This window comes from Chelon labrosus (genome assembly GCF_963514085.1).
Source record: "Chelon labrosus genome assembly, chromosome: 5".
NCBI lineage: Eukaryota > Metazoa > Chordata > Actinopteri > Mugiliformes > Mugilidae > Chelon > Chelon labrosus.
The window spans coordinates 7,392,980-7,406,905 of NC_140341.1; the positions used below are offsets into that span (position 1 = coordinate 7,392,980).

The following is a 13,926-nucleotide window of genomic DNA, read 5'->3' on the forward strand; positions in this document are numbered from 1 at the left end:
ATGGGATGGGGGTGCTTGGTCTGGTCTAGGTGGGTGCTACATGTCTAAGTAACATCCACACGAATGAATGTCAGATCCAAAAGTTTCCCAGCAGAACATTGAATTGTCACAAGATGGTCAATGTTATTCACTTCTTCCTGTCAGTGGTTTTAATGTTGTGGCTGATCGGTGTATATCATTGCAGTAGACATTATGATTGCTGATAAATACTCTAAATTAACATACTTGTGTTTTATGACTGTTTTACCAAGAAATGCACTGATTTAAATCCACAAACCTTCAGGATAAAACTTGTATGTTCACATTTAAGGTCAGTGGTGTTAAAATAGGCCGGATACAAAAACTGATGACTCAGCCTCCCATGAGATCTATCATTATAATCTGGCCTCCATACCAAACCGTCCTCCTTCGCTTTCTCGTTGAGGTTGGTGTTCCACACAGCGGCGCGGGACCACACGTTCCTCTGGATCGCTGCGGCCTGCGCTCAGCGCTGATATCTGACTGTGTAGTTAGTTTCGCGGACATGCTCTGCATACTGAGTGGGACACGTCCAAATGTTGTGTGGGCAAAGCGGGACGAAAGATAAATGAAGAAATGTATAAATCTTAAAAGACAAGAATGTGCAATGCACTTGTTAGAGAATAAAACACTTCTTTAATAGCTGTATTTGACAGACACATGCTCCGACAAGGCCTCACCCAGGGTCTTAGTGTGTGTACACAGCAGAGCACATCAGAGACGATAACCCCCTCATGTGTTTTTCTCATTACGACTTCAGGTTTGGACGGGCTTCACCGTGCCGGTGACTCACCGCTCAGAGATGACACATCTCCTCTCCTCCTCGCAACCACATGGGCTCCGTTTCACAACACGGCTATTTTCATACGGCCCTCATTTACAGGAGGCGATGAATGGAGAGCTTTTTCAGGAGCCGGAGACGGGCAGCGCCGTCTGCTGTGAAGGACGGGAAACTCCAGTGACCCCGGGGAGGGAGGGTTGAACGTTTCACTGAATACAGTTATTATTACAGTAAAATGATTGTGATATCAGCGCAGCTCCGGGGGAAATTTCTGTTTGACATTTTACGGTGCGAAGACTAAACATTCATGAATGATAAGGCTTGTTTTCCCCGTAGTTTGCTCTTCTTGTTGGAACCTTTGCACAGTTGTTTGCAAGGAAACTTCCTGTATCATATATATAAAGATTAGATGAGTGTTCTTTCATATCCATGCCATAAATGTATTGTTCTAAAACCACCTGTTAAAATGAATAAGAGATTATTCTCTAATAATCTTTACTTTGTCCCCTCTGCAGTAAAATCTCCCATAAGAAATACAGTTCAGTAGCCACCTGTCGTCTCTTGGTGCAGGTTTCTGATCAAGCTCGCTGTTATACAATCACACGGCATCGTATAAGGCCTGAGGACCAGGTCTGAGCTCCACTGGAAACTTTTTTTGAGCATATGCAGTTGTCTTTCTGTCCCACCTTGTTTCATGCCACGACGCTCTCATATTGAGGAAGTCAGAGGTTTAATTCCCGCCATTTTCATCAGTTTTACTGCTTGAAAAAGGGCACCCAATTCCATTTTAAGTTCTTGTTTTTTTTTTTAATTGACAAAACAACAATTCAAATGATCTCTTCACAGAACCCAGAGACGGAAGTCAACTGAACAAAGTCCACTGAGAACCTGGAGCAGAACCCAGCTCATATGGAGAGACTCATCTGGTTTAGGCGGCTGGGTGGAGAATCAGAAAAAGATGGAGGAATGGATAAATGCATGTAGCATACACTGATCAGCCACAACATTATGTCCACCAACTGGAGAAGTGAATAACATTTAAACCATCTTGTGACAGTCAGTTCAGTGCTCTGCTGGGAAACTTTTGGACCTGGTATTCATTGGTGTGGACGTTACTTAGACATGTAGCACCCACCTAGACCAGACCAGACACCCCCACCCCATAGCAATGACACTCCTTGATGGCAGCAGCCATCCCCAGCAGGATGCAGCCACAAAAACACTTTAGGAACAACTAAAATAAGAAACATGAAGAACAGCACAAGGTGTTGACCTGGCCTCTAAATTCTCTAGATCCCAAACTGATCCAGTATCTGTGGGATGATCCACAGAGGCCCCTCCCGTCAAAGGCCCCCCACTAACAACATTCTGTTGCCAGACACCACAGGACACCCTCAGAAGGCCCATGTTCATTCTCTGATGAGTCACAACTTGTTTTGGAGACCTAGACAATATTAGGAAGGTGGTCATAATGTTATGACTGATCGGAGTATATGCATTAGAAAAAATATATGTTCAGCTAAGTGCCATTTATAGAAATCAATGTATAAGTGTAAATTCAACCACATATTCTCCTCTATTTTACACTAAACTCTGCACTGACACCTTATATTCACTAGATCCGGCAGCAGAGGTGAACTCCTATAAATATAAACGTCTCCTTTTTGGGGGTGTGATAAAGTTTAAAGCCCCTGCTCTCTCCAGCCAAGCAGCAGGCTGCTCTGCGGACCTTCCAGTCACGGGGTGAGGGAGGTGGAGTGGAGTGGAGTGGAGTGGGGTGGGTGAATCTGCAGGACTCAGCAGCTCACCACGCCTCGGCACGGTGAGTTCGTCGTCAGCCATATTGACTGCTACCTCTTCTCCGGCCGTGGGAGAGTGGCGGAGGAGTCTCCTCCAGCGAAGCCCGTATCGCCACCACCGCCGCCGCCGCACGCTCTCCGGTGCGCAGAAGGAGCGCAGAGCACGGGGAAGGAGCGACGCTCTATTTTTACCCGCGGTGGATAAATATAAAGTGTCAGCTGGAGAGAGAGAGAGAGAGAGAGAGAGAGAGACGACAGTTGGAGACATCCTCAGCGCGGCCAGGCGTTAGAGGTGAGTTTGATCGCCTTCATCCCTGCCTGCCTGCCTTCCTTCCTTCCTTTAAGCCGTTCAGATGAGGTGGGGGATTTAATCTCCCGGTTGGAGGACGGTTAAAGGTGTGTTTTCACTCGGGGCCCGTTAACGAGCCCTGCAACTTATTTCACTTATGTATATTTAACAGGCAGGTTAAACACGGCGTCTTCGGTTTCTGCTTCACCGGCTTTTTTTTTTTTTTTTTTTTTTTAAATATATATATAAATATATATTTATTTATCCTCAGGACGGGTGAGTAAACTGGTGTCACTTTGCGCAGAGGTGCTTGTGTGTCACTCCACGTTACGCAACAGAGCAGTGCGGTGAGGGCAATTAGATGCTTGTGTATTTTTAATTTGTTTTCACGGAATGACTTGAAGGCGCCTCGTAGCTGACAGACTGCTTTTATTTCAGACCACCGGTCCCGCGTACGGCTGTTGAAACTCGGCGGCTCTCTGGCGCCCGTGCTTCAGTTTTCTGTCTCTTCTCTGGAGCGGAAACCATGCGTCCCGAGCCGTTTGCAACTTTTTGTATCAAACGCTGCCCTCTGCGCGCCTTTCTTTCTGCGCCAATGTAAAAGAACGCAATTTGCTGCGTTCACGGACCGTTGTTTTTCATGCGTACGCACTCGCTTCTTCTTCTAATACTTGCAATTAATATTATTTATGTTCTTTCGTTATAACTCAAAGCCAAACTTCCATCACGTGGATGAGTTCCGTGGATATTCATTGGTGCTTGTTTATTAATGAACTGTAAACTCCCCTTTCCCATGTAGCTGATTTAAGCGTCTCCTTTAGCCCTCGCACGTAACCGGTGAATACAGTAACACTAGCGCACCCACACATGATGCTAGCGGTCCATCTGGCACAAACAGATGCTCCGGGAAGTCAAGGTGGCCGCCGATTGGCCTAATTACGCGAAGGCGAGTGAATTTATTGGCCGCTGCCCTCCGTCAATCAAACCCCTTGTTGCTCTCGCTCTCTCGATCCCGCCCCCTTCCCCGGGACCAAATTACAACTCATTTGAGAAAGAGGCTCTCCGCATCATGACACGGGATACCTTTGACGGCTGGTTTTAGATTTCTCTCTCAGCTGCAGCTATTTTATTTGTAACCTGTTGAATAATCCCGTGGCTCCAGACCCGGAGCAGGGGAATGTTGTGTTATCCTGATTACACGTCTGTATTTGTTGCCAATCTCCAGCTCATTGTATGTTGCTTTGAGGCAGTAGTTTGGGTTCAGCTCAGTGAGTAGTCATTAGAAGGGTTTGCTTGACATTTAGTAGATTAATTCCCTGAATATTTTACAACCTGGACCTTATATCTGGCATAAAATACGATTGTTTACTCACCCATATAACTTTTGGGTAATTTGCAGTCGTTCAGAAGATATTTAGATCTGAGTATATCCATATAATGGGAGTGACTGGGGCACCGAAACGCAGCTTCTAAATAACGCATTATCTGCAGCGAAACTCATTCATTTCACCAATATTTTGATATCATACGCTAGTGCTATGCCCCGTTGAGTCCGGAGTTACCAGTTATCATCATCCAGGGTCTGTAGATCAATCTACAGACCCTGGATGATGTCTTCTGCCCTGGATGATGTCATCTCTGAGCTCCGCACGCACCCGTGACAGTCGGCTTGCTCACCTGTAATTTGCTACTGCTAGTGTTTTGCAGCATGGCTGAATATTTTTCCGATTCTGAGGTTGTGGACGAACCAGGTTTTAAAAAACAGTAGTTCCCCTTTAACTTTTAATTTTGGAAATATAACTCTTATTGTACCAAGAATGTAACCGTGAGGTGTTGAAACTCTATAAATCTCCATCTAAGCAGCATTCGCAACCATTTCCCTCATCCATGGCGAATGGACTGCTTAATTCGGAAGCAATTTAAACCAACTTGCTCCGACCGACAGACTTGTTAGTGGTCGAAGTTGCCAAATTTAATTTGGCACGCGAAGCTGGAGCTGAAGTTAGACAAATTCTTCACACACCAGCTGCCACCGTGAGACCGTCTGAAACTAATCTACAGTGTTACGGTTTGGAGAGTTGTCTCACTGACCTCGTTATAGAGGAACACCTTTTGCTATTTACAGGTTTTAAGGTAAAAGTTGGTGTCCGCAGACAGTTGAAGCTGAGTCTGGTGAAACGCAAAGTAGAAGAGGGCGTCCAACAAAAACGAATGCGCAAAAAATATCTGTTATAATCCTTGGCGAAAGTGCATGCATGCATGCATTAGTCATATGTGCAGTAGGTCAAACTTAAACCAGGAAGGTGTTGTACGCTGCAGCAAGCATAAAAATGCAGTCTGATTTCGGCTCAGCCATCATATTCAAATTGGAAGTTTAGATAAGGGAATTAAATGAAATTGGTGTCATCTTATTACACAGACTGCAAGAACAAAAGAAAGTAATTGTGTATGTCAATGCTAAAACAAATGCACCAAATAGTCATTGCTTCCAGCATCTTAACAGTTTTATGCTTTTTTCCGCAGTACAAAAGTAAACTGAGCCTCTTTGTGAAAATAATCTACATATTAGTCATTATTAAAAATGAATAATGCACTCTTAAGCATGCACCATAAGTGGCAGGAAGCAAATACTTCAGCTTCAGACCTGAAGCCTCGTTGCAGCCAGTTTGAGATACACTATCTAGTTTCTCTCGTTTCTCTCTTACAGTTTGTATCTCACTATCTTCTCTCTCTTCCTGTATCTGCATCCTGCGCTGTTAAAAATTAGAATATGTCACCAGGGACATGAAGCGTCCCAACAGAGAGGCCACAGCTTATGAGGAACAGACAGAGGAAAGCTTCTGACATTTTTTTTACATCCCTCAAGCATCTCTGCTAATAAAGCAGCAGGACGGTTTCAGGTGTGTATTCAGCTTCTGTCAAGATCCAGACGGTTGTTCCTTAAAAGCAGCGTCCATATTTGATTCCGCGGTGTGTTTATGTTTCACAGGTCAAAGCCCGGACAGGCCGTTTGGGCTGTTTGACAAACCCTCTCCTCCTTTTACTCACTGAGGAATTGGTCAGGTTTTCAGCTGTGCAAGTAAAACCCGGTTCTCAAGAGAAGCAGCTGCTACGGTTTCCCGCTGTTACAACAGCTGGTGGAAGTAGAGCGAGCGAGCGTGGCATCTCTGGCGGGCGCTCTGGCACAGCAGGGCATTTTCGCGGCCTCTGCAAACACAAACGTAATGACAGACGTAACGCCAACACTGAAATCCTCCTCCTTTTGAAGAAGGCGCAGTTTTCACATGGGTTTATTTGGCTCGCATGAGGACTGAACAAAACACAAGGACACTGAGGGATTACTCATCCCACGTCTTGTTTATTTCGTTTTGAAACTTTGAAATTGAGGAGACAAAAAAAAGTGTGCAAAAATAGATCATTTTTAAAAGCTAAATTAAAAGCAAGGAAATAAAATAATTATTAATGTGTGAAAATAAAAGCACCGAAGGCAAAATTAAAGAGGGAAATCAGACAAAGAAGCAAATAAGTTGCACTGAACTGCTGCTGAATCCGATGAAGTTCCAGATTCATAAAAAAGACAAAGATTTTTTAAGAAACACTTTTACAGATTCTGCAGACAATGATTTAAAGGGGAATTACCGTTTTTTTACAACCTGGACCTTATTTCTGGCATAAAATACGATCGTTTACTCACCCATATAACTTTGTTGTCATGTGGACTCATTTGGACGATATTTAGATCTACGTATATCCATATAGTGGGAGTGACTGGGGCACCGAAACGCAGCCTCTAAATAACGCATTATCTTCCGTGAAACACATTCATTTCACCAATATTTTGTTATGATACACTAGTGCTGTTCCCCGGGGTTGATAATGCCTTATTTAGAGGCTGCGTTTCGGTGCCCCAGTCACTCCCACTATATGGATATACACGGATCTAAATATCGTCCCAATGACTCCAAAGTTATATGGGTGAGTAAACGATCGTATTTTATGCCAGAACAGTAGTTCCCCTTTAAAGTTTCCTTGAAGTGTTGTTGATGTAGCGCTTGTGATGAAAACACTCACATAGTGTTCACTCAGGTAGTGTTATCGAGTCTAACACCTTTAAAAACAGACGTTAACAGCCAGCATTTAACCTGTACATGGTAAAATAGCAAATATATGATTTCCCCTAATCTGGATTGCAACAAGAACCATAAAATACAGCTGCTTTGGCAATTAGTGTTTTTTGACAGACTGAAAATAAGGAGTCTTTGACATAAGCTGTTTGATTTTCTTGCTCAAATAACGTGCAGTAAATTAGTAGAATTGCTGAGGACAAGCAGAAGAGTAATCCTCTGAATGATCCCTGATACAAGCCAACACTAGTGCTGTTAGAGAGGAAGCAGGGGAAGAGAAGGAGCAGGGATCTGTAAAGCATGGCTGCAGGAAACCCTGTAAAAAGTGCGCGTAAAATGCAACAGTGTCGGGACTGAGTCGGAGGAAACAGGAGAGATGAAAGAGCGCAATGTGCACAGAGGGCCGAGTTTCTTTCTGCATGAATGGCGACCTGGAAGCTGTATCCGCTTGGGAGTGACCCCCTGCTTTCACTGAATGGAGGGACGCACACATGCACACGCCCCGAGGCCTTAAACGTCCAAGTTTACGAGATAGTGGACTGCTGCACAGAGCGGACCTGTTCTTTTTAAAAGTAGGTTTGTTTGACAGCACGCTACAGGTCACCCTTGGGCGTGTGTGTGTGAAACCGAGGGGGGGGTCTTGTGTTTCCGTAAAGCCTGGGGCATTTAAATCCATAAAACTTTATAGTTTGTAGTTTAGGTTCGCCGAATGGAGAATCAAGCTGATTGTTTCGGTTCTGGCCTTTGCTGTTAAAGGGGAACTACTGTTTTTTACAACCTGGACCTTATTTCTAGCATAAAATATGATCGTTTACTCACCCATATAACTTTTAGTGTGATTTGTAGTCAATTGGGAGATATTTAGATTTGCGTATATGCATATAGTGGGAGTGAATGGGGCACCTAAATAACGCATTACCTGCTGTGAAACTCGTTCATTTCACCAATATTTTGTTATGATACACTAGTGCTATTCCTCATCGAGTCAGATGATGTCTTCTGACCTGGTTGACGCCATGTCTGAGCGCCACACGTACCTGCGACGGTTGGCTTGTTTACCTGTAATTTGCTACTGCTATGGTTCATCCACAACCTCAGAATCGGAAAAATATTCAGCCTAGCAGTAGCAAATTCATTATCCGGGGTCTGTAGGTCAATCTACAGACGGCGGTGATGACAGGTAACTCCGGACTCAATGGGGAATAGCACTAGCGTACAATAACAAAATATTGGTGAAATGAACTAGTTTTGCGGCAGTTAATGCGTTATTTAGAGGCTGCATTTTGGTGCCCCAGTCACTCCCACTACATGGATATATGCAGATCTAAATATCTCCCAATTGACTACAAATCACACAAAAGTTATATTGGTGAGTAAATGATCGTATTTAATGCCAGAAATAAGGTCCAGGTTGTAAAAAAAACAGTAGTTCCCCTTTAAGACAACATGACATTTGTGGAGGTGTTTTCTATAAAAATATACTAGTATATTTTGTGATAACGAAGACAGCCTCATATAATTTCTTGTTCTAATTCGGGAGTCATTACCTCGACCTCTCTCCCATTTTTAAACCCTGCAAAGTGTTAGTTATTTAAACATTCACCGTCTTCACCTATCTCCCTTCTGCAGGTATATGGGTCAAATCAAGAATTTCTATGCGTCTCCCCCTCACTGACTTTCTCTCTGCTTTTTCCTCTCCTCCTATGAGTGCACCATTCTGCTCCTCCCCATCTTACAGCCTCTCGCCAGTGGTGAGGTGAAACAGAAAGGCGTAGTGTAAGCAGAAGGAGCTGCAGAGGTGAAGGAAAACTGCACAGAGGAGTGCCCCGGCTGATAAACTCACCGCAGGCTGCCTATTGTGCAGACTTATTAAGTCTACCTGCTTTAAATTCAAGCTGTGTAGCCAGGGGACTCGCTCTGATAACGGCTCTGTGTCTTGACTCATATGTGCGGCTAATATTAAATTTAGGATGTGAGTGTGTCCTTCCAAGCTGCTGCAAACAAGTGCGTTGCGTTGATTAGAAATCGCACCGATTTCATCCACAGAACGAATAAAAGGTAATGCATTTCAGCAGTAATCATTGGGAGGAGCTCGAGTGGCAAGAATCTAATGAAATGACACCATCCTGTGCTGTCAGAACTAGAGAGTTTGAGCTCTTTTGATCAGGTTTGGATATCAGCCAGCACCAGCAGTGACGGTTTCAGCAAAATCTTGCAAATCTGCATATACCATATGCTGAAGTTTGACTTAAAGCTCCCCATTTCCTCGCCAAGGGGATTCACCCTCCATCGGCCTCGGTCGCTTCCAACGTCTTCTTTCTTTTCTGCATTTCTGTTGAAGTTCCAACTCAAACATTATCTGCTCACTTCCGAGAGCTATCGCCTGAGGTACGCAAGAAATCACACTGCCGACAAGCACTTTGACAGCATAATTAGAGAGTGACGCCAACACATCTAACAGATTCTACTGTCGAAGTGCAGCTATTACAGCAGCCTTTACCGCTGAGAGCAAAACGACTGTTTAAACATTAAACACTGCGAAATGTGGAAACGTGAACTCAGTATGTACAATACTAAATGTTAAGATCTCTTGGCGTCTTATTAAAATACACAGGCAAAGGGTGGTAAGATTAGTTTTGCGTTCCTCTTTGGAATAATGACTAAAAACACACCGATCAGGCCAATTGCCAAAGTGCCTTTGGGTCCTATGGGTTGAGGGGAGGGGCCTCTGTGGATCATCCCACAGATACTTGATCAGTTTGGGATCTAGTGAATTTGGAGGCCAGGTCAACACCTTGGGGGGGGGGGGGGGGCTGGTCTGGTCTAGGTGGGTGCTAGATGTCTTGGCAACATCCACATGAATGAATGCCAGGTCCAGCAGTTTCAGAATTGTCCCAATATGGTCAATGGTATTTACTTCTCGTCAGTGGTCATAATGTTATGCCTGATGGGTGTATTTGAAGCACTTCTAGTGTAATAAAGTGATGCAGCGGTCAGTTTAACGTCAATCCTGTCTTAGTTGAGCGGCTTTTCCGCCTTAAGAAAGAAGCTGCTCACACTGTGAGAGCTCTCTGTGAACAAAGACATTCCAGGCCTCGTATACCTTTAGGATTTGGCCCATAGAAGCACACTGATATGATGATGGAACGTCTGACTGAGCTCTGCATTGATTTTCAGGACATGCCCCGTGGTTATGTGGCACATCAAAGTGAACTTCTCAATGTGAAAGGGAGACTTAAGGCTGAGTTGGGACATTTCTTCTTCTTCTTTTTTTCTTCAATTCACAATTCTCTCTGATGTGATTATGAAATTTTCAGTTTGCCTCGAGAATAATCCATGCATCTCGGATATGTGGAAATCCCCTGACCCACCCTGAAGTGGGATACTAATGGAACGTTAAAATGGACACTCAAACGGAGTAGGCCGGCCTGCTCAGTGAACAAAAAGTATGTTTCTAAAGTAATGTTTCTTCACTGTATCACACAGAAAAAAACATAAATGGATTAGCAATAGCTACTCAATATTCCCTAAGTGTGCAGTATAGGTATTACTTTGTTGGCCGAAACAATATTAACATTACCAGCCCAGTGTTTATCTGCGCTCTTGGTCCTGCAGGTCCTAGTTATCTCTGTCTCTGGCACACCTTTGTGAAATCTATAAACTTTTGTGCATTTTAAGGTATAAGCACACAACGGCTCCATCAGCATCCAACTGCCCACACTGAAATCCGTGGCATCAGAATGATTTATTTTATGTAACGGCATCGGAGAGCAATTTGAGCAAAGGTGCCACCGGTCACCACTCGCTCCCGGCAGCTCAGTTTCTGGACAGCCTCCGTCAGCCCTTGTCTCCTTGCACGGCTAATGCAGCTGCAGCCTCAGACCGTCTCTGCTAGATTACTTTTTCCCGTCTTCACTGCACTTCTTTAGCTGTATAGCAATTTAAGATCGAAGAAACACCACGGTGCACACTCCGAGTCAGCAGATGGAAGTGTCCTCCTCCTCCGTAACATCCTCCACGTTAAATTACACAGTGTTCGCTGTTCCGAAGCATGGTTAGTTTGCAATACAAGCAAGCGGCGGATGTTGAGCTTTATCTCTAACTACCCCTGGATTACCAGAGACTAGCAATCCAAGCTCAAGCAGTTTGTACTCCTCCTGGGACCCGATGATATAACTGGTTCCCAGAAGCAGATTTTAAAGCTAAGCCCCCAGAAACAGCATTTAATAAAGCCTGTTGCTGTTCACGCTGTCACTAGTTTAGCTAATTAGGGACATGGTTTAAATCTGCAAATAATATGATGCAAGTTTGTTAATTGACACTTTGGAAGCGTATTGGAAGCGTATTAACGTTAACATTTTGCAAATAAAAATACAATGAATGCGTATGTTTTTGGGTTTTATACGGGTAAACGGGTAAACGACTCTCTTAGGACAATTTGAAGTCAAAGTCTTCTAATGTTAGTTTCGTTTTTTTAAGTCTGTTTTTGTCCCTAGACTGAGCCCAGGTTTGTAACCGAGCCTGGTTTAATTCTCTGTGCTGACACTGGAGAAAGGTCTATTTCTGGCCTCCACATCACCAAGATCTGGCACCAATGGGACTCCTGCCAGCCGCTCTCTTTATTTTACATTCTAATCATTTTAGGTAACAAGATGTTCTAGATAAAACCACGCTATCCTCATAACCATCGCAGCCAGTGGTTAGCACGGCAGAGCAAGCGGCCTTTCAGAGCAGAGAAGCCGCAGCTATTTTTTTCCTTTCTACACACAGTATCAGTTTTTATTTCCGCCTCTATGTTTGTTCTCTTTTTTTCACTTTGCTACTCGCCCAGTTCTCTCTCTAACAACTCTCTTTTCTACCCTCTGCTCCTCGTCTGGATTCTGGTTTCTTTAGTTAATAACTGTTTCACTTCTCCTGGTGTTTGTTCTTCTGTTCTTGTTCTGCAGACTGTGTGATTTAGCCTGGAAATCAGACTGAATTGCTTTTTTCTTCTGGTTCCATTATTAAACTTGTAATATACCGATCAGGCATAACATTATGACCACCTTCCTAATATTGTGTAGGTCTCCCTTGTGCCTCCAAAACAGTTGTGACTCATCAGAGAATGGACATGGGCCTTCTGAGGGTGTCCTGTGGTGTCTGGCAACAGTGTTGTTAGTGGGGGGCCTTTGAGGGGAGGGGCCTCTGTGGATCATCCCACAGATACTTGATCAGTTTGGGATCTAGTGAATTTGGAGGCCAGGTCAACACCTTGTCCTGTTCTTTATGTTTTTGAGTTGTTCCTAAAGTGTTTTTGTGGCTGCATCCTGCTGGGGATGGCTGCTGCCATCAAGGAGTGTCATTGCTATGGGTTGGGGGTGCCTGGTCTGGTCTAGGTGGGTGCTATGTCCAAGTAACACCCACTGCAGAACACTGAATTGCCACAAGATGGTAAATGTCATTCACTTCTTCCTGTCAGTGGTTTTAATGTTGTGGCTGATCGGTGTATGTCTTCATGTTGGCAAATAGCAGCAAATGATGAATATACGTCATTTTCATTCAGCGGTTTGGTCCACAGCTAAAGGTTTCTGCGAGAGAGCTAATTCTTATTTAAAAATAAATCTGTGTGAACTCTGTGGCAAAGCGGTAGCAGCAATACGTGAGCGAAAGAGGGGTGTTGAAGAGCACGCCCCAAAAATAGATGTTATTTGTCTGCTGACATTTGTCCTTCTTCTTGCTGCGTGTCTCAGGCACTGGTGCCCCGGCGAGAGGCAGGAAGACGGAGGACGACTTCTTTCAGTTTCATCAGCAACAAGGGACGGGTGGAGAGAGGAGAAAGATGCCCAAACCGGTAAGAACCCAACAAAAGATTAATGCAGCAATTAATGGAGAGATTTACACCCCCCCCCCCCCCCCCCCCCGTCATGTAGACATTTACTGCTTGTATTACTACTTTTTATTTTATTTCTACAAGGTTTTACTACTTCATATTGGCTGCACTCCACGGTATATGATTGCAGAGTTATAGGGAGTTGCTGTTACGTGTTCTAGAGAGTCGTTGCCGGGGTGCTTGCGCTGCGTGTGTGCCCCCTGGGAGTTTTCTTTTTCCAAGCATAATGAGAAAAGAAATGACTCAACGGTGATAACATCTGAAAACCTAAAAATCCGTGACTGATCTTTTCCCTGAGTAGCGGAGTTTTAGCCGTGCTAGTCTTTGGTTTTCCAACGTTTTGCTTTACGCTTTTTGGGTTTCTATGGGTTTCGTTGCACTTGGGTTAACGCTTTCATGTTTGTTTGGCCTACAACCATAGAATATGCACACAGCGTGGTTTGAGTTTTCCAAATCAGCTGACTTCCTGTTGGCCTCCCATACACTTCAACTCCCAACATGCAACTGGAGGTTGGTCAATGACGACTGTGGATTATCTTAAATGACTTCAATTTGCCATATTAAAGCAATGACTTAGCAATGAAGCTAAGTTTGAGGTTTGGTAAAGGATTGACTGAAAGTTGCATTGCCGAAAGCTAAGATATTAAGTTTTCCTCAAGGTTTTTCCACACACAAATACCAATTTTGCATCACTTTGCTAATTAATCTACGGCTTGACTCAATTCAGGAAAGAATTTCTGCAGTAACATACCATTAACTGAACATCATTTCTCTGAGACGGGTACAATAATGTCTTCGCTCTGCCGAAACAACGCCCTCCGTTTCCTCTCAGGCAATTGTACTGCGTAGGTTAGCGTTTCGGGCTAACTTGAGGAGAAGTTGATTTGCTAGTACAGGGTTGGTTTAAGGCTCTGATAAGAAATAGAAACCAGTTGCGTTAACAGGAGTTTCACAAAAACAAAAAAACAAAAACGCTCACACAGAAGACAACGGTCGGCCAGTTTGTGGGACCGTCCTGTCTGCTGAATGGAACAAACACAAAGAGG

At 44.0% G+C, this 13,926-nt stretch overlaps 1 protein-coding gene across 1 annotated transcript in view; it reads left to right on the forward strand.

The window, feature by feature from the left end:
• The first annotated feature begins 2,633 nt into the window (after positions 1-2,633).
• LOC311488340 (radixin) overlaps positions 2,634-13,926 on the forward strand; it is a 58,007-nt gene continuing 46,714 nt past the window's right edge. Inside the window, exons 1-2 of the mRNA XM_084544971.1 lie at positions 2,634-2,890; positions 12,741-12,841. Coding sequence (XP_084401097.1) covers positions 12,830-12,841 — 12 coding nt within the window. The 5' untranslated portion in view covers positions 2,634-2,890; positions 12,741-12,829. The remainder of the gene's footprint in view (positions 2,891-12,740; positions 12,842-13,926) is intronic.